This window comes from Pseudopipra pipra, chromosome 10 (assembly GCF_036250125.1).
Source record: "Pseudopipra pipra isolate bDixPip1 chromosome 10, bDixPip1.hap1, whole genome shotgun sequence".
Taxonomy (NCBI): domain Eukaryota; kingdom Metazoa; phylum Chordata; class Aves; order Passeriformes; family Pipridae; genus Pseudopipra; species Pseudopipra pipra.
In genome coordinates, this window is record NC_087558.1 from 23485232 (window position 1) to 23504953 (window position 19722).

At 55.0% G+C, this 19722-nt stretch overlaps 1 protein-coding gene and 1 long non-coding RNA gene across 2 annotated transcripts; both read right to left on the minus strand.

Moving 5' to 3' along the window:
- Positions 1-997: 997 nt before the first annotated feature.
- On the minus strand, positions 998-3792 carry LOC135419895 (uncharacterized). The gene is made up of 2 exons (XR_010433199.1): positions 3351-3792; positions 998-1737 (listed from the first exon to the last, which is right to left on the minus strand). It is a non-coding gene; the product is annotated as an uncharacterized LOC135419895 (long non-coding RNA).
- Positions 3793-9039: 5247 nt separating this feature from the next.
- On the minus strand, positions 9040-19145 carry PTTG1IP (PTTG1 interacting protein). The gene is made up of 7 exons (XM_064666827.1): positions 19004-19145; positions 16360-16412; positions 15262-15370; positions 12402-12507; positions 12229-12294; positions 11311-11357; positions 9040-9823 (listed from the first exon to the last, which is right to left on the minus strand). Exons 1-7 carry the CDS (start codon positions 19104-19106, stop codon positions 9780-9782), a joined length of 528 nt encoding a protein of 175 aa, XP_064522897.1. The 5' UTR covers positions 19107-19145; the 3' UTR covers positions 9040-9779.
- Between the last annotated feature and the right edge of the window lie 577 nt (positions 19146-19722).

Sequence of the window (19722 nt, forward strand, 5' to 3'; positions counted from 1 at the left end):
TGGTAGCGCCCAGTCCTCCAGCAGGCGCCGCGCGTGCCCAGGAAGGCACCGGGAATTCCCGCTCCCGCGGGCGAGCCCGGGGCAAGCGACGGGAACGCGGCAGCTGCTGCGCCAGGGTGGGAGAGAGGGCAATACGCAAAATGCTGCATTGTGCGGCAACCCCCCCCACCCCCCCCCCACGGAGCGGGGTCTGTGCAGCAACGCCGCCCCCTCCCAGGGGGATGTTGTGGAAGTGGTGCCTGGAGCGGCTCCCGCACGTGCCCTTCCAGCCAGGACAGGGCCACGGAGAGCACGAGGCGGGAGCCCGAGTCCCAGGCTGGATTGATTCACCGTGTGCAACAGCAAAGGGCGACACGTCAACCTACAAATCCAGGAGCAGACAACGGGATCCGCGGGATGTCCCACCCCAGCCCACCAACAGGAACACGAAAAAGGAAACGGGGGCCCTTCCAGCGAGATTCCTACAAGCGGGAGCAGATCTAACGTGGCCAAATGGAAGGAGAAAAGGCTGGTATGAATCCCATGGGGCAGCAGGACGGCCTGAGTTAAAATTCCCCTGGAACGGGCTCCACGCAGCCCAAACCACCACACAAATCATTAAACTTCGAAAGGTTAGGGAGACAGGAGAGCGGGTGATTATTTTGAAGACACCTCTCTCCTCGCTCACCCGCTTTTCTGCACGGTTTGGTGACATTGAAAAGTGCTTCCCACCCTCCCCCCCTCCCATTTATCAAGTTTATCTACCAAAAACAAGTACTGAAAAGAAACCTGAGGCTGCAGACTTCTAGTACCCAGGGTGAAACAGAATCGAAATTAAGGGAGCAGGAGAAAGGGACAGGAGCTGCCTGGCACTCAGCAAACGGCTGGAATTTCAGCAATGGGATTTTTACAAGCTTCTACAGCAAAAAACACCACTGCTCTGTTGCGAGCATTGGTTTTGGACCAACTGCCCTGCCACCTCCAGTTCTGCAATAATTCAGGACAAAAAAAAAAAAAATCTCATTTCTGCATAAAAAAAGTATATTTTGGACACCTTTATCATAACATGACAAAACACATGTAAACCTTCAGTATGTGAACTCTGCTGTAAGTATTGTCCCGTGTTCCAGCCCGTGCCGAGGGCTCAGTGCCACCCAAGGGACCGACTGCGTTTGCAACACGAGCTAAGAACTTAAAACCAGTATCTCTGTTCCTCCTCTTGGGTGCCTCCTAAAAGTAAACTTCCATGCTCAAAACTAGCATGAAAATACACTGATTTACATAATTTGAGTTAAACAGAGGCGCAAGACTGAACAGAGCCAGGAATGAACACTCCATGTCCCAACACATGGATGAATGTTCAGGCTATAGGTTTAAAGAAAGAAAAAAAAAATATAGTAAAAACAATTAAAAAAAAATAACAGCAGAGAAAATACACATGACTTAATCTGAACTTAAATCAAGCTGGCCCAATTCAAATGCTGATCCATCCCTCCAGATACTGTTTTGACTTGTGCATGCAGAATGTCAAAGACAACAAGCAACTTTGGTAAACGTCCTCTGAAGTTTTGAGGAGCCCCGTGTGATTGGAATGCTCATTTGTTCACTATTAAAATAGCAAATTCGAGGACAGATGAGAGAGTCAGGTGAGATGAGGATCCTGAAACTCTTCTTTCTCCAAAGGACAGCGTGTCTTAGCACCCTCCACCTGTTCTGCTGCTGGAACACATCGATCGTGTCTTCATCTTCCATCTCTAACTGTGGGAGTAACACAGGAATTATTTTAACATTTTAAAAATATGGAAATTATAAGTAACACAGAAAACTTGAAAGACACACGATGGCAAAAGCACTTGGTTTCCGCTCCTAACCAGCAATAGAGCACTTCAGGGATAACTTAATTAATTAACACGTGAAACACTTTCCCTCAGTCAACCTGAACAAAATACTTGGAACATGCTAAGCTCAGAGCAACTATTTCAGGATCATTTTGATTTCAAGCCCCTTTAATCATCACACAGACATCAGAATATCTGTGTAGCAATTTGCAGTAAGTGTGTTTTTCATACCTACGCAGGTGTTTCTGCTTCCTTAATTGGCTGTCCATCAAACCAGAATATAATCTGCCTCATTGACAAACCCTGTGAGTTCAAAGTAATTAACATGAGAAACTACGCTTGTGTTTCCAAATCCAAACTAAGTATTCATGGATTTACTGTCAGAACAAATGTTAACAAAATTAACACTCAAAAGACAAGGAGGAATGGATTCAAACTGACAGAGAGTAGGCTTAGGTTAGATATGAGGAAGTTCTTCCCTGTGAGGGTGGTGAGGCACAGGTACAGGCTGCCCAGAGAAGCTGTGGCTGCCCCATCCCTGGAAGTGTTCAAGGCCAGGTTGGACAGGGCTTAAAACAACCTGGGATAGTGGAAGGTGTCCCTGCTAATGGCAGGGGTTTGGAACGAGATGGGCTTTAAGGTCCCTTCCCACCCAAACCATCCTGTGGTTCTATGATTTAAATTTAATCATCAGGATAAATACAAGGGCATATCTGTCTCCTTGTCTACACTGAGGAAGGTTGAATGTTGGTAAGTTTATATTGCCCTTAAAACCTGAGTTATCACTCAACTGAAACCTGTTTTGACAGTGTTTAATCACACGAGGAAGTCTTTATTCCCTGTCAATCCCTGAGGGATTGAGCACTGCTCTGCCCTCTCAAATCCTTGGAAATCCCTGTGTGATTCACCCTTCTGTCACACACAGAGCCAAAGGAATACTAAAATTCCATGCACCTCTGCAAAACCCCAAGTATTCACCTCTCCTTCCCAAACAGAGAGATGTCTCGATGCAGCAGGCACAGAACAGAGCAGCATGTAAAGTTTGAGTAAGTGAAGAAAGCATCCTGCTAGTAACAGATGAGGGGAAACACTGGCAAACTCCTCTTCCAAAGCCATTTACATCCCCACCCTCTGCTCTGTGTAAAGCAGAGGCATTGAGGGCTCTAGGCTCAGGAACTGGGATGGTGGGGCTACATCCCTTTCCAGTTTAGGACGGCACCAAGGAACAGCCTCTGCCACGGAGCAGCCAACAAACACCTGCAAACACAGCAGTACCAGCTGCATTGGGCAGTGGGAGGGACATGGGAAGGGAGAAGGAAAAAGCCTATGAGGAAGCTGTGGGATGGAAGAATTTCTTTTGTGCCATTTTCCAAATAGAAAATGCACTCAAAGTTGATGAAGTTTTCAGAGATAACAGGACTGAGGGATTAGCGAATTGTCTCAGGGCCAGGATCAGAACTGGAGGAATTCTGGTAGCGCTGCCACGAGACATCAGGGAAAACACATGAGGAGCTAGAGGAAACATCCGCTCACTGAGAACTGCACACCGAGAAGCTGCCAGCATCCCAACTCCTCGCTCTCCCGCACGCCCGGATAGGCACGTTCCAGGCTCCGGGCAGGGAAGCAGCGAGGGGACCCTTGCCCGGGGGGCGCGGGGTCGGTGCCTACCTGAGCCCGCAGCACGCCTTCATGAGCTTGCCCAGCGGGGCGAGCCGCTTCATTTTGAACTGCACCACGGAGCCGCGCTGCCCCGCAACTTTCAGGCTGATCTACCCGTTCCCTCTTTGCACGCCTTCCCGAACGGAACACGGCAGGGCGCGCCGGGTTCAGAGCTCAGCCGGGAGAGCCGCAGGGTCCCTACGAAGGCCGGCCCGCCTGCGCCTCCCCGCGGCCCGCCCCGCAGTCTTGTCCCGCTATCCCAGCGGGCAGGGCGGGGCCCGGGACGCGGCGGAGCGACCGCTCCTCCCGCTCCTCCCGCTCCTCCCGCTCCTCCCGCTCCCCTGCCCGACTCCGCCCGCGCCGCCCCCGGGGCTTCCCCTCCGACATGGCGGGGGACCACGCCCCCTCCAGCCGCCCGCCACAGCGCGCGCCTCGGCCACGCCCCCGCCCCGCCCGCCCGGCTCCGCCCCTGGGTCACGTGAGCAGGAGCGGTCACCGGGGCCTATCCTGGCGGCCGCTCCCCAAAGTGCGTCACGGGGCGGGGGCGGGGCAAAGGGGGCGGGGCAAAGGGGGCGTGACCGAGACTATACCAGAGCTTCCCGGCGGGGCCGCAAGGGGGCGCTGTGCGGGACCGGCACGGGATACCCGGGCGGGGCTTTGGGAACAGTGCCCGGGGCAGCCGCGAGACACCTCCGGGAATGACAACTCCGGGAATGACACCTCCGGGAATGCCCCTTCCCGGCCGCACGGCACCGCCTGGCAGTGGAGGACACAGGAGTACGAGCCTTCCAGCCCCAAAGCACAGCCCGCCCGCGGTCTCCAGGCCGGCCCAGCCCAGACCGGCCCTGCCCAGGGGCACGGGCGAAGAGGCAGCAGGGTGGGATGTAGGCGCTGCTGCGGGAGCCCCTGCAGGGAGGGACCGGAACAGCTCTGGGCTTCTTCAGAGGATACCCCCTAAATACGAGGCCCAGCCAGGCTGGGGCCGCTTCTCCCACGGGCAGCGCAGGCGGGTGCCCTTTGGCTGGTGGCTGTGCCAGGGCTGTGCCAGCCCCAGGGATCCAGTGCCTCCCCAGGGATTCCAGCCCTCCAGAGCACAGGGGTGTGCGGGGCCAGGAGACGAGAAGAGGATCTGCCCCAAGCCTCCATCTCGTCCTGTTTCCCTGCCCTGACCTTCAGAAAAGCACACACTGGCCCCTTTGGGATCTCAAGGAGTCGCAGTGGACTTTCCCTTAACCTTTCTTCTTCTCTTCTGGACTGCATCCCCATGGGGATGAACAAAGCAGCACCGAAGAAACTAGGAAAAGCCCCTCTCCCCTAGTTCCAATATCTATATTCCTCCCCCTCTGCTGGTTCTTCAGCCACAGCCCACCTTCTCTGACGGCCGCATCCTTCCCTCTCCCACAGCTCCCACTCCCCCAGTCCTGCAGCAATGAGCAAAGGCGCAGAAGAAACTAGCTTAGGTTCATGTAGGAATACTGAGGGGTTTTAATTCACGGGGCCCACAGAGGCTCCGGTTCAAAGGGGATGAAGGGGAGGCGGCGCACGTAGTCCCCCGAGGCCAGCTCTTCCTCCCGCACCCTGTGCAGCCGCTGTTCCAATTCCCTCCGCACACGGCGCGGGGGCACGGGGGGACTCTGCTCCCTATCCCCGTCGGAGAATCGCCGGCGACGGCGACCTCCAGGACCCCGCGGCTGCTGCTGCTCCTCCTGCCGCCGCTGCTGCTCCTGCAGCCAGCGCAGCACGAAGGGATGGAGGTGGCGACGGCGGCGACGTGGGGCCACCCCAGCAGGGTTGTCCTGCCCCTGCAGCAGGCGGATGGCCCCGATGGGCTCCCGGCACAGCGGGCAGGTGGCAGCGGCCCGGCCCTGGATGCAGGCATGGCAGAAGATGTGCCCGCAGGGCTCCACGGCAGCAGGGCTCTCCAGGGCACCCAGGCAGATCAGGCAGCTCCTGTCGGCTCCTGGTGCTGCTGCCTCATGCCTGGCCTCCTCCATTGCTGCTCCTGCCCTTGAGTCTTCACAGCTGCTGCTGGCACTTGGTGGGTGCTGCTGGAAGGACTCAAAGGCTTGGCTTCTGCTGGCGGCACTCAGAGCCCCCTCGTCCACTGCGGGACTCGGAGGCTCCTTGGCCGCTGGTGGCACTCTGAGGCTCCTCAGTCCCTGTCGAGACTCAGAGGCTCCTCAGTCACTATCTAATCTCTGTGGCTCCTTGGCCACTGGTGGCTCACAGTCTGGCGTGCTCTGGCAGTACTCGACGGCTCGGGTGCTGCCCGCAGACCTCGTCTGTGTGCTGCTGGCAGTGCCCAGCACTGCCTTTTCCAGTTACCCGCTACAGGTGATGTCATAGGGGGATTGTGACTCTGGTGATATCCCAGAGCTCCCAGGGACACACTCAGGGCACAGCCATGACCTCCCCCGTCCACACAGACAGAGCCTGTGACACAAAGCCCACCCGGCAGCGGGCTGCACACCTCGGCGTTTGCTCAGCTCCCTTCCAGGGCGGTCCCTGCTGCTGGTGGGCTTGTGCCAGCGTCACACTCAGCAGGACCCACTCTGCACAGCTGGTTTCCAGGACGTGTGTCCTGCTGCCTGGGGCTCTTGCTCCCCAGGGGAAGGACTCTGCTTGTGCCTTGGTTGAACTTCCAGAGGCTCCGTCAGCCCCTTTCTCCAGCCTGTCAAGGTCCCCGTGGGTGCAGTGTCATCCTCTGGTGTCTCTGCAGCTCCTGCCCATGTGGGATGCTCAGCAAACTTGCTGAGGGTGCCCCGGGCCCCATCATTCAGGCCGCTGGCGAGAAGGCAGAGGAGCAGGCCCAGCACTGGCCCCTGGCCCACAGCCCTCATGCTCGGCCGCCATCTTGGCTTCGCGCCGCTCACCCACACCCTCTGCTTACAGACCCGCAGCACCAGCAATTAAAATGAGTTCTTCTCAGGCAGATACTATTTGCAGAGTTCGGCCTTCCCTAAGCCTCCTCTTTCTCCAAACTCATGACAAATGTCTGGGTGCTTCATTTCTTGGCCCCAGTGAGCATTTACCTCTTCCAATACAGCAGCTCTGGAACACAAAGTAGCATATATTGTATTGTTTCCTCTTCTTCCCCTTTTCCTGAAGATACCACTGGAGCACTACTCACTGACACCACTTCTCCTAATAATTTTGTGCCCTCTGCAGAGTCACTGAGGTTGCTCAGTGGAGAATCTCCAATGCCAGGCACCTACAGGGCCCCACTGCTGCTGCCACCACTACTCTGTTTTGAATTAAATGGAAGAGGCTCTTGGGTTTGCCGGCCAACCAAGCACCGTTATCCTGCACCTGCAGCTGGGAGGCCAGTGCTCACAGCTCTGTCTTTCACAGAGATTTCATCTCTTCAAGGGCTTTGGCTGTTTGTCCCACCTTTCCTATCACATGGTTGGAATCAACTCAGTGCCAGCTGCTTCTGGCCTTTCTGTGCAGGGCTGTTTAACTTTTTTGTGGCTCGAAGCCAAGCTCCCTGTTACAACTCATTAATCCCTTCTTTCCAAGTTGCCTGCTGCATCCTTCTAGTGACTATTGTTGTCAGCTATTGTAGGTGGTGGGGCACTGTCCCACCCTTCAGCCATGCTGTCCCCACCGCTGTCTGCTCCCCCACCACAATCAGGGCAGTGTTCCATCGTGGTGGCCTCTCCAAGGACCAGTTAATAAAGTGTCTTTTTAGCTGCCAGGCTCTGCTCTCGGTTCACTTTGGACGTGTGTCGTCCCAGACCTGAGTGGGCAACTCTCTCTACCTCACATTTATTGTTAAATAAAAATCCATTCTATTGACTTTGACGTATAGTCTTGTTTGCATCTTAATTTGGGCAGAGGCATCTCTCTAGTAATTTTAATAACCTGATTGTAACACTCGGCCACACAAGGACACAGCTTCCTCTCTGTCATGGCCCAGCCAAGCAAAAGGCAGCACCAGCTTTTCAGCACATCAGCCAAACAATACCTGCACACAGCAACCTTCACAAGAGAAATTAGGAGCATCAGGAGTAGCTCCATCCCAAGCTATGGAAGGCAGCTCTGTGGATGGGGATGCTGGAGCCCAGGATAGCTGGTGCTGCCCTTGGCAGCATGGCATGGCCCTGCTCTGTCCAGGCAGGGACCTGGTTCCCCAGGTGAGCAGGTCCCTCTGCTGCCCTGGCTCAGCAGAGGAGGACAGAGCCTGTCACCAGTGGGGTCCCAGGAAGGGGAACCTGCTTGCAGGGCCCCCCCATCCCTGATGGGTTTGGAGGCACCACCCTTTTGTTCTGGGAGTGGGGCCAGTGGAAGGGCTCAGATAACCCAAATAGATTATCCTGGTCCCAGGCTGAGGGCAGGATGGGACCTGGAGCAGCCCAGCAGGGGTACAGGCAGTTCCAACAGCTTTAGCACCAACTGTCCCTGTACACTGCTTGTTCCCAAGCAAAGCCCCCACAGTGTCCCCTGTATCTTTTGTTGGCAGGGGGACCGCAGCCTCTCTGGGCCAGTGCACCCAGTAAAGCCCAGGGCACAACCAGCATCCTTATCAGCACTTTCCCTTCTCATTACAGGGAATGTACAATTCCTTTTCCACGTACAAAGAGTTTCAAACCAAACCCAGGCACAAGGGATGTCTGTGAAGCATCATCTCCCTGCCAAGTACACACAGATGTGCTGCTGTCACCACCAACCTTAGCTCCTGACCAGCAGCACCAGGACACAGACCCTGCCCAGACAACTGACTTGGACAGAAGATGGGAAAGCAGCCATTAGAGCTTGGCAGAATCATTCCTTTTGTTCCTACCACCCATGTCTCTTCTGGCAGCAGCCAGAGACAGCCTGGATTTAAAAAAAAAAAAAAAAAAAAAAAAAAAATCACCTGCAAGCCTTGCATCTCCAAGCATCCTGGCAGCAGCCAGCCAGAGCCTGGCTGCCAGCACAGCCCAGGCAGGGCAGCAGAAGCAGTGAGGGCTCACAGCCAGTTCAGCTTCACAAGTCCAGCTGGAGCAGTTTGTGCTGAGGTCCGTGAGCCTGGCAATGCAGATGGAGCATTTTATCCAAGCCCACAGCAATGCTTCAACAGCCTGAGGAGTCACCCCACCTGGCAGGAGGCCACAGCCCAAACTCTCACAGTCAATGTCCTGCCTGCACACAGGGCTCTGGGAGCTGCATGGCCAGTTCTGGTCAGGTGCAGAACATCAGAGCAGTCAGCTCCAATCCTCCTTCCCCACCCCAGGTCCCTTACAGAGCTCAGACTGTGTCTGCAGCTGCCAGGAACCCCCCAGGTCCCCCCACCCAGACAAGGGCTCTCTCCCAGGAGTGCCACAGGCCATGCTCTTGCTGGAAGACCCAGCTCCTTCCTTAGAGAGCAGCATTACTCCCATCTCAAGCTTTTCCTGACACCTGAACATCTCCATGAACAGACTCTTCCTTTCAAGCCCAGCAAGAGCCCAAGGTAGCCTTGCTTCTGCCTCCTCTAGCTACCCCTGATGAGTCAGAGCCATGCAATAGTGATGACTCCATCTGCCATCACTGCCAACCCATGTCTGCTGCGGAAACAGAATTAAACTCTTTCAGACCAGGATAGTAATCAAATCAGTTTAATATTGAGTCAACATATTGTAAATGCATCTGAAACCTATAGTATTGCTAAGAGCTGTGGCCATCGAGCCCAAGACCACCTTTCTAGAAAGGCACAGAGAGGTAGGAGATTTGGGGCATTTCCCCAGATTAGTTGCAAGTGAGAAGGTTCACGTGGGACCTTCCTCCTGGAAGCCCCAGATTACCAGAAACTTGTGCTCTTTGAGAGGAATGCTAATGTGTTGGGATAAACACAGGCACCTGGAGTGACGGCCAAGGCCTCCTGCTGACCCATAAGTCAGGAAACTCTTGCTGGCTTTTACATATACTAGAAGGGAAAAAAAAAAGGAGAAAATAGGCAAACAGAAGAGTCTGGCTCTGTGTGCGTGAAGTGTATTTGGTATTTGGCATGGCAGGAGCAAGGGAGATGTGAAAGGTGACTTTTGCCCTTGGCCAGGGACAAGGGCTGTTGCTTGCATTGCTTTGGATCCCGCAACCACCCCAGGGGTGAGTGAGAAGAAATGTGCCACTGTCTGGTATTGCCACCATTTTTTCTTGCACCAGCTGGGCAAGAGCAAAGCTCTGGGCAAATCGAGCACCCAGAGTGGGGACAATGGTGCCACCAAGCATTTGGCTCATCCTCTGTGGCAGCTGAAGTGGTGGTCTCCTGATGGGGGGGGGAAACCTGGAGACTTTTGGCTCTGCAGAAGGCACTGTTCACCGGGGTTGGTGGGTCTGGAGATGCTAATTCTCAAATTTTGCGTAAGGGTTCTCCTCCTTGAACAGGCCTAGAAGAGAGGAGAGATTCATTTAGACAACAGCTAGTCATGGCCAGTGGGAAACCCAGTTCTTGGTAACAGCTCTGTCATTTGTGCATCATCCAGCAGTCCTCCCGTAAGACCTGCTCTTACCTGAGCTGAGCATACAGCACTATTTCACTCTCCTCTTCTGCACAAGAAGAGGCACCATTAAGAAGCTCGACCTGATGGCAAACTCCTCTCCCAGGCAGTCAATGTACAGTCCAGGTAAAGCAGCATGACTAATCTTCCAGACCACTCCCTCTGCAAACCCCTTCTGTCAGACAAGTGGAGAGGCTAGATCCAAATTAAATTAAAACTGTTTTTAGACTTGCTCTACTGCTGCTACATCCAGACTGGGAGACAGCAAGGCAGGGTATCAGGCTAACTTCAGGGCCAGCAATGAGCCTCTGTGCCACTCTGTTGGCTGCTTTCCCAGCCCAACACTTTTGAGGAAGAACAGCCAGAAAGGAGATTGCAAACTCTGGGGTCAGGCTGCAGCAAGATAGAGCCCTGACATGGCAAGACAGTCCCAGAGCACAGCTCTTCCACAGGCAGGTGCTTCCCTCACCAAGAGCTCCTTCAGGCACAGCTCTGCCTGCTCTTCCTTCCCTGGAGAAGCCAGCCCATCCAGAGGTCCCTGGATCCCCTGCCCATCCTGGACTTAAAGCAGGCAGCAGCTGCAGGAAGAGGAAGGGTCTCCAGCTTTCCCTACAGCCCTTCCCCCCAAAGCCAGAAACCACCAAGTGCAGTGTGCATGAGCCCAACTGCTCCCTGTTCCATGACCAGACCCTGGCAGAGCCCCCAGCACCCCAAAGGGCAGGCTGGAGATACCCCTCCACTGGCTCTGAGCAACTGGCTGGTTCCTGCTTCCTTCCAAGACTTCTGGCAGGTCTGCACCTGGCCCAATCCTGTGGGACTCACCTGAAGGACAGTCCAGCCCCCGGAGGGAGGCTGTGCCCCCCAGGGCACTGAGCCACCTCCTGCTGGCACAGAACACCAGCTCTGTGGTGTGATTGGTGCCTGCTCTGTGCTCCTGAGCTGTGGGCACTCTGATTCCTTCCTGGCCCCCCACCCCACACTGCTGGCTCCCCAGCCACTCGCTGGCCACAGGGCTACTGTGCCTGAAGGGTAACAGCATTACAATCATGCTGTGTCCCCCAGCTTTTGCTTCTCTCCTTCAGTCAAGCCCCATCAACTTCTCCCATGTGGCAAGCTCAGAGGACACAAGTTCTGGGGAGCATTAAACACTCCCTCTTCTCTGCCCAGAAGGAAGAGTCGTTTTGTGTGGGCTCACACACCATGACCCCAGCATCCCTACACTTCCTCCCAGAGAGTAATTCACTGAGACAAGGGAAGCAGGGACTGTGTTTTCCCTGCTGGCCAGGTCTCATCTGCAGCTGTAAAAATGGCAAGGAACAGGTACTGAGGCTGCTCCATTTAAAGCTTAGTTTGAATCACTCGTGTCAGCACCGTACCATATTTTCTTCGGATTTCATCATGCCGTGATTTCATCTCTGCTCTCCTGCAAGAAGAAAACAGAAAAGCCATGAGTCAGTGACTGGTGATACAAAATCAAATAAGAAGAGCAACAGCTCCTTGCTTATTGCCAACCAAGGGAGCTCCAGGCTGCCAGGTTTGCTCAGCCTCCCATCTCCCACCCTCCTGGAGGCACTGGGGACCACCAGAGCCCACGAATGTCAGCAGCCCTCGGGGAGTCGCATACACAGCACTTAGAATCAGAGAATCAACCGGGTTGGAAAAGACCTCTGAGATCATCAAGTCCAACCCTTGATCCAACCCTGCTGTGGTTCCCAGACCATGGCACTGATGCCACATCCAATCTCATCTTAAAAACCTTCGGGGATGGTGAATCCACCACCTCCCTGGGCAGCCCATTCCAATGTCTGATCACTCTCTCTGTGGCTGCTGTAAAGAATTTCTTCCTAATATCCAACCTAAACTTCCCCTGGCACAGCTTAAGACTGAGCCCTTTTGTCCTACTGCTGGTTGCCTGGGAGAAGAGCCTGACGCCCACCTGGCTACAACCTCCTGTCAGGGAGTTGTAGAGAGTGAGGAGGTCTCCCCTGAGCCTCCTCTTCTCCAGGCTGAACAGCCCCAGCTCCCTCAGCCTCTCCTCATAGGACTTGTGCTCGAGTCCCTTCACCAGCCTCGTTGCTTTTCTCTGGACCTGCTCCAGCATCTCAGTATCCTTCCTGAAGGATATCCTTCCTGTGATGCTGCATCCACAAGTCACCCCAGAAGAACACTGCTCATGAGGTTTCTGTTTGAGTTGGGCTGAAGCAGCCAACTCAAGCCCCACATGCCTCCTGGCATCACAACTGATGGCACAGACAGGAGCCAAATCATTCTGAGGGCCTGTGGTACAAACTCACCTCTCCTCCTGCCGTACCCGCCTCTTCTCGCGCTCCCTGGCTGCTCTCTCATCCTCCTTGTCTGGCCTGACAGACAGAAGAGCCTGTTAGCAGCACTCAGCACTCAGTTCTGCCACAGCACGTGGCTGTATCTGAGCTGCTCTGAGCAAACAGGGAACCCCCCTGATACTTGCTTTTTGCTTTTTTTCTTACAACAGCAGCAGCAGCAGCAGACCCCCAACATGATAAGGAACGTTCCTCCCACCACGGACATCGCGATGATCAGGGCTTCAAAGTTCACTAAGGGATTTGACAAAACATGTTTAGTACACAGACACAGCTGTCTGGAGTTACAGTACAGAATCACAGGATCACAGAATCATTAAGACTGGAAAAGCATTCTAAGGTCATCGAGTCCAACTGTTCCCCCAGCACTGCCAGCCCCAGTAAACCATGTCCCCAGGTGCCACAGCTCCATGTTTTTTTGAGCACTTCTGGGGATGGTGACTCCACCACTGCCCTGACCATCCTGTTTCAATGCCTGACCACCCTCTCAGTGAAGAAATTTTTCCTAATACCCAATCTAAACCTCCCCTGGTGCAACTGGAGACCATTTCCTCTTGTCCTATTTATGAACATGCAGCTACTGTCACCAGCAGCTTCAGTCACTGTGCTGGAGACGTGTGTAACCACCTGGGAAAGCAAATGGACATGGTTAGCTGTAGATATACCAAGTGTTGGCACCCACACATGCACACCAGTGAGTACATGTAGCTGCTAAATGGAGTGCTCAGTTACTGGCTGTGAAGAAAGGCAAGAAGAAATGCACTCAGGTCAAACTCCTCTGGCAGGAGCAAATCTGTCTTAATCACTAATCCAGGTGAACAGTAACCCATCAAGGGAAAAAAAAAAATCAACAACTGGAGGATTCAGGGCTGAGGAACCTCTGATAGAGAAGTGCCCACAGGAGCCACCTCAGAAGTCACCTATGATGAGATGAGCATTTCAGGGTGTCTGAAGTCCTTGGGCAAGAGACAAACTGAGACAAGATCTGTTGGGATTTATTGGCTTGAGACCAGCAACGCTGCTGAAACATCTGAAGGCTGAGGGCTGCTTCCTGCACCCCGCTGCCATGTCTCCCCAGAGCTGGGGGGATCTGTCACCCACACACAAAACAAAACCCACTGGGATGTGGTGGTGAAGCAGGAGCCTGAGCCCTGGCCCCGCTCATCCTACTCAGTTCCTGCAGTAAAGGCAGTAGAGACACCAGCCAAAACAGACACATCTAAATGCCAAGGATTTCAGGCAACAACAAAGAGGAGTTTCTTCCAAGTATGATTCAGACTGTTCAGAGACTTGAGCCTGTGGAAATATTTGTTTAGGAGCCATTTCCCACACAACAGTCAGGTTACAGGAATCCCAGTGCACCTGAACCTGCTCGGAGCACTTCTGATCCCTTCTTTTCCATGCAGTTCTGCCATGAGCCCAGTGGAATGCCTAAAGCACAGCATGTTGGAGCATTAGAGGGCATTTCAGAAGATGCCTGCCTGTCCCCTCACTGCCAGGACCCAGCAGTGCCAGACTTATTGGGGTGAATCAGAATAGTCTGGGTTGGAAGGGACCTAGTCCAACCCCCTGCCATGGGCAGGGACATCTTCCAATAGACCAGGTTGCTCAGAGTCCCGTCCAACCTGACCTTGAATATTTTCAGGGATGGGGCATTCACCACCTTTCTGGGCAAACTGTGCCACCACCCTCATTGTAAAAAAACTTCTTCCTTGTATCTGTTCTCAATAGATCCTTTTTTAGGTGCTCCAGGCTGAGCTGACTCCACCACTGAAATTGCTTTGAAAGCTTCCAGCAGCCTTAGTGCTTCTGAAACTTCGGTTTTCAGGGTGAGCCTGGGGTTCAGATCCCCCCCCATCCCACACAGAGAGGTCTTTGGCAGAGCACCAGGCACTCCTCCAGCTGATGATAAAGGCTAAGTCACACACACCAAAAATGCAGACTCATGTGAGAGCTAATCTCCCACAGCACTAATCTCCTCTAAAGCTAGTTTTGCAAGTTAAGGAATGCATTCTTCTATAATGGAACCTTTTATGAAGCTACTCTCATCAAAACTAGTATTTCAAGGTCTTGCAGAAGTTTCGGAAAAGCATAACACTGCAGGGCTCACAAAGAGGAGATTCTTCTCCACAGGCATGGGAGCGGTTTGAACTCTTGTGGGCAGAGAAGAGAGCCCAGCCTCAAGCACAGCAGATGACAGGTGACCACAATTCAGCTCCAAGCTCCTCATCAAGGGGATGGGTGAGAGCAACCGAGCCCCAGCTTGCTTCCTTCCTGCCCCAGCCCCCAAAAGCTGCGTCCTGTCTGAGAATGAGCATGCACCAAGCTTGGTCTAAACAAGACACCAATTTCTCCAGAAATCCTCCAGGAAAAAGACCAGCAGGAAGGAGAGACAGCCAACACCAGAGTCAGCTGTCCATCAGAAAAAGCTCCTGGAGGGGACCTGCACAGGCAAGGGTAGATTTGGAAAAGGGTGTTTTCTCAGGTGGGTAAGAGCTGAACAGGACCACAGCACACTCAGCGCTAGAAGCACACACAGACTTCCAGAGAAGTCACACCTCTGGTCCCAGGAGCCCAGCTGGGACAGCAGCCACACCGTGAGACACGAAGAGCCAGAAACAGCACACGGAGTGATGTGCTGGGTGCAGAGGAGAGAGCTCCTGGGACTCAGACACCAGGAAGGGCTGCACAGGCACCTGCCCACAGAGCACCTTCCACTCTTGTTCCCAGGTGCTAGCCACGTCTGGAGCCTCATCACACCAAAGCATAAGGGATGTATTTGGAGTAGCTAAATCCCCACAGGTCCTACTCGCCAGAAGGCAGGGAACTGCTCATACTCTGCTTCCCCGCCCACACTTGAGGAAATTTGCAGAACCTTGACTGACTTCAGCCTGTCACTGCTACACTGGCAGCAAGATGGGGAGGCAGGGGAACCTCCCACCAGCAGCAGGCACTCACACAGGCATCACTGCAGCGCCAGGCACTTACCCCAGCAGACTCCCCAGCGCGCAGAGCGGAGCTCACACAGGTCGGCCGGGGGGAGGATTCTTTGGACGGGGTACTCCATGCACCTCCTACTGCTGGCACACCACAGGCACTAGGACACAGAACCAGGTAGCACAGCGTTACTGGGGCATGACTGTGCTGCCAATAGCCACGCTCTGCTTTGGTAGCTGCAGCACAGGGCCACTGCTGCCAGCTCCCAAGAGCCAGGTACCACCCGGCAGCCACGGGATGCTCGGGAGTAAGAGTTGTGTCAGCACAGGCCACACCAGGAGAGGCAGGCAAGGGGAATGCAGAGTTTTAGAGTAAGTAAAGATGCTGAAAATTCTTCTCACGGCTTGGAACCATAAACTGTCCTGAATTGGAAGGGGCCCACAAGGATCATTTAGTCAAATACTGGCCATGAACAGGACAGCCCCAAGGATCCCCCCATGGCTTGCACAATGGTAGTAATAACCAAATCCTTTGTGTTTATTTTGGGACAAGAAAAAAGCCTTTGAGACAAGGCAGTCCACACAGAGCTGGTGAGCAGGAGAGGTGTGTGTGCCCAGCCAGAGTACCTGCAGGGCTTTGCATGTGCCTCTCCAACTGCCAACCCCAGCATTCCATTGCGTTTGGTCAAACTGGTTCTGGCTACATCAGCTGCAAGATCGGACTCAAGTTCAAGTTTGCTGATATCAGAGATAAGGCAGCAGAGACTGGCAGGACACTGGTACACATCCTGCATCCACCCAGTGCCACAGCACCCACAGACTGGTGGAGAGGCAACTTCACCAGCCAGTCCAGCCCAACCCACTCAGCCTCTTCTCTATGTGTGTCCCCCATGTGTGAAATGCAGCTCAGCAATTCCATTACTCTACTCAAAAACCATACAACAAAACCCAAGGAGTTTCTGGCAACCACCTCCCAGAGCACCAGGAGGGTGCTCTCACCATTATGGATCAGTGGAAATTGTAGCCTGTCTGGGACAAGGGCAGAGGACAGCCCCCTCCAGGAGGGAAACTGCTCTGCAACAGCCCCACAAAGCCCACATTACGTTTTCAGGCATTGCAAGAGGTTGGGAGTCTTACTGCTGCTACTCACAGTGACATTTTTCAGGCACTCCTCACAGCTCCTGTTCGTATACTGGCGACAATCTGTGTGAAGGAAAAAAGACACCTCAGGACTTTGAAGAGCTTCAGTGGTTTAAAACGCTGGGCTCCTGTGAGCCTGCTCCTGCCCACTGCTCTGCCTACCACTGGACCAGCAGAAGTGCATGCTGCCTCTGCAAGAGCTGCCAGCTCCTGTTTGGGGTCACAGTGGGAGGCCCAAATGCTAATGGAAGTTTATCTGCCTCGCCCCGCTGACCCAAAGCCCAGAGCTGTGAGTTCCTCTCCTGGGTTTTATTTCCCTAAAAGCCTGCACATCTGCTGTGGCAGCAGGGCAGCCAGGGGACACAGCTAGGGTCGGTCCAGAGGGACTCTGTGAGGATGAGGGCAAGCATTGGGCAGTCCTGTGGCACCACATGATGGAGCAGCTCAAGCAAATAAGCCCCAGACACAGAAGTTACTACCAGGAGAAGCAGAGGAGCACAAGGGAACACACACAGCTACAGTCCCTGCAGGGGCTCTCCTGCTGCACATGAGGGCTGTAGCCTGCCACAGCCAATTCATCCAACTCTTCCTTCAGCAGGACACAGTCTGGGTGATGGGAGCAGCACTGCAGCCAAAATCTGTGCCCAGTTAGAACCTGTTTCCACCCCCATTTGGCAGAGGAAGACCCCAGCTCTGTAGACACAGGTGGCTCCCAGGACTAGTGGCATCCCCCAGGGAATGCAGTCAGCTAGGTGGGGAAGTGGATCAGGTCTGAACACAGGACAAGCTGGCCCAGCCCAGACACCCTCCTGGGCTCACCTGTAGCTCCCACCAGTGGGAGCTTTCTTGGGGAAAGTCTTCTTACAGCATTTTCACTTGCAATTCTCTGGTATGCTCCCTCAGATCCTCAGGAAGGGTGGTTTGCTAGCCCTTGAGAATCAGCCATTTAAAACTCACCCCTGCTCAAGAGTCTAAGCCTGTTTGACAGTGGTTCAAAAAACCAAAACTCAAACCAATTTGCCTGACTGCTTACTTACTGGTGGATGAAGAATTGCTGCTTCGCAGCTCCTTAATCAGGAAGAAATCAGTCCCAGAGGTGCTTGTTTTCCACCCTCACAAGCAGCAAAGCTGCATTTTCTCCCTCCAGCTGGCAGGAACCCTCAGCTGTGACCCACTGTCAGCAGTCACATGCTCCGGCAGCCCTCCAAACAACTGGGCAATTGATTAACATAGCTCAGATAAGGGTGTTTACACATCCGGAGAGGCAGAGATTGCAGATTTTAAACACTCTGGGAAGCTGCGTCTTCCCCATTTCTCCAACTGAGGCCGGAAAAGCATCATGGAGCCTGTGCTGCCCTGAGACTGTTTTCTTACCAGAAGTCACAAAACACCCTCCCACACCACAGGAGGCCAGTGGTGGGCAAAGGAGAGCCTGCAGACCTAAATGGGCTCTGTTTTCTCCCTCTCCTGGCACCCCCAGCTGGGGGACCATTCTCCAAGTCGTTAAGTCAAAGCCACCCCATTACAGCTGTTTGGGAACAGGCTGCTTCCAGGACCCCGCAGGACTGGAGTTTTTCCAAACACTCCATCTCAGGGGACCAGCCAGCTCGCACAGGATGGCACTGCAGTCCTCAGGGTCAGAGATGGGACAGCAGCTCTTGCTGCACTAGAAACCTCCCAGATAATGCTTTTGGCACTTGGCTACAAAAGGAGCGAAGTGAATGCCTTGGAGAGGAAGGAAGACAGCAAAACATAGGCTGGTCCTCACTCTCCTCCCTGAGGAGCAACCGTGCAGACATCATCACATGGAGAACAGTTCCTCGCTCGGAAGAGTGGGCAGACTTCTTGGGACACCCTGAAGGCAGCTGTCCCCACCCTTTGCTACAGCTTATCCTCCACCTGGCACAGCACCCACAGGGCTATGCTCCATCCTCCACCCACCAAGGAGGGGCAGCTGGACACCCGCTGCTCTCCACCCAGACCTGATGACACCCATCTCGTTCCTGGTTGAGGCTGCCCCAGCCAGTCTCCCCTGCCCTGAAAGAGAATCTCTTCCAAAGGGCCATCAGCGGGGGCCTGGCTGCCCAGCAAAAACCCCCTGGCCAGGACACATACCCAGCTCTAACCTGAGCCCTTATCATCACTAAATCATAGAATCACAGGCTGGTTTGTGTGGGAAGGACTTCCAGTTCCACCCCCCTGCCATGGGCAGGGACACCTTCCCCTAGACCAGGTTGCTCCAAGCCCCCTCCGACCTGGCCTCGAACAGTTCCAGGGATGGGGCAGCCACAGCTTCTCCGGTCACGCAAGAGTTCCATTGCAGTGGAAGCTGGAAAAGTGGCGAGCAAAGCCCCACTTCCAGCACTCAACCTTCCAAAACTCCGTGGAGTTCTGCGCCAGATCCCACCCTGCAGAGCTCCCATCCAGGGAAGGACCTCCCCTCCCATCTCCCACTGCCCGGCCCTCTTCCGAGTGGCCACAGCGCCCTGGCCAGTGGCCACCCGCACCCAGCGGGGTGCCCGCCTGCTTCCCGCACCAGACATCCCACAAACGCGGGGTCCAAAGAAAGTGCCCAGCCGTGACTTTGGGGTGCTGTGCGGGGGAGCGCCGGCTGCTCGGACGCCCAGAGCCCCACCCCGGCGGTCACCGCTTACCTCCCGCCACGTCCTGCGCGGCGGCGGCGGCCAGCAGGGCCAGGGCCAGGGCGAGGAGCGGCGGTGCCAGGGCCAGGGCGAGGAGCGGCGGTGCCAGGGCCATGGCGGAGCGCGGCGGGGGCGGGCAGTGCCGCTATGTAGGGCCGGCCGGGGGCGGGCCGGGGGCGGCCCCTGAGCGGCCGCGGGGCGCGGGGCTGCCGGGACCGACCCGCCGGCACGGGGAGGGAGGGCTGGGGGCGGCGGTGCGGGAGCTGTCCCGGGCGGAGCCCTGCGGGGCTGCCGGAGGGACCCCCCGCCGCCCCCCGCAGCCCCGCGCCCGGCCGCAGGAGGGGGCCAGACCCCCGCGGGAGGAGCAGAAAGGACGAGGAGGAGGGCACGGGCACGGGCACCGGCCCTCCCGCATCCCCTCCGGGTTAACCGGAGCCCCGCCGGCTGCCCCTGCGCAAACCGACACCAAAGGGTCCCGCGTCCCCTCACTTATTCATTCATGAATAAGTGCGTCCCCGCACTTATTCATCGCTCTTTATAGCACGGAAGAGTAGATGGTTCCGAATCATTGGTCATCTACCGCCACCACCTGCGTCTCCTTGAACGCTTCCATCAACGCTGCCTCCGTACGATTCTAAACATCCACTGGTCAGATTATGTGACCAATACATCTGTTCTAGAGCAAGCAACTGTCAAGTATTGAGGCCATGTTACTGAGAACACAGCTGCAA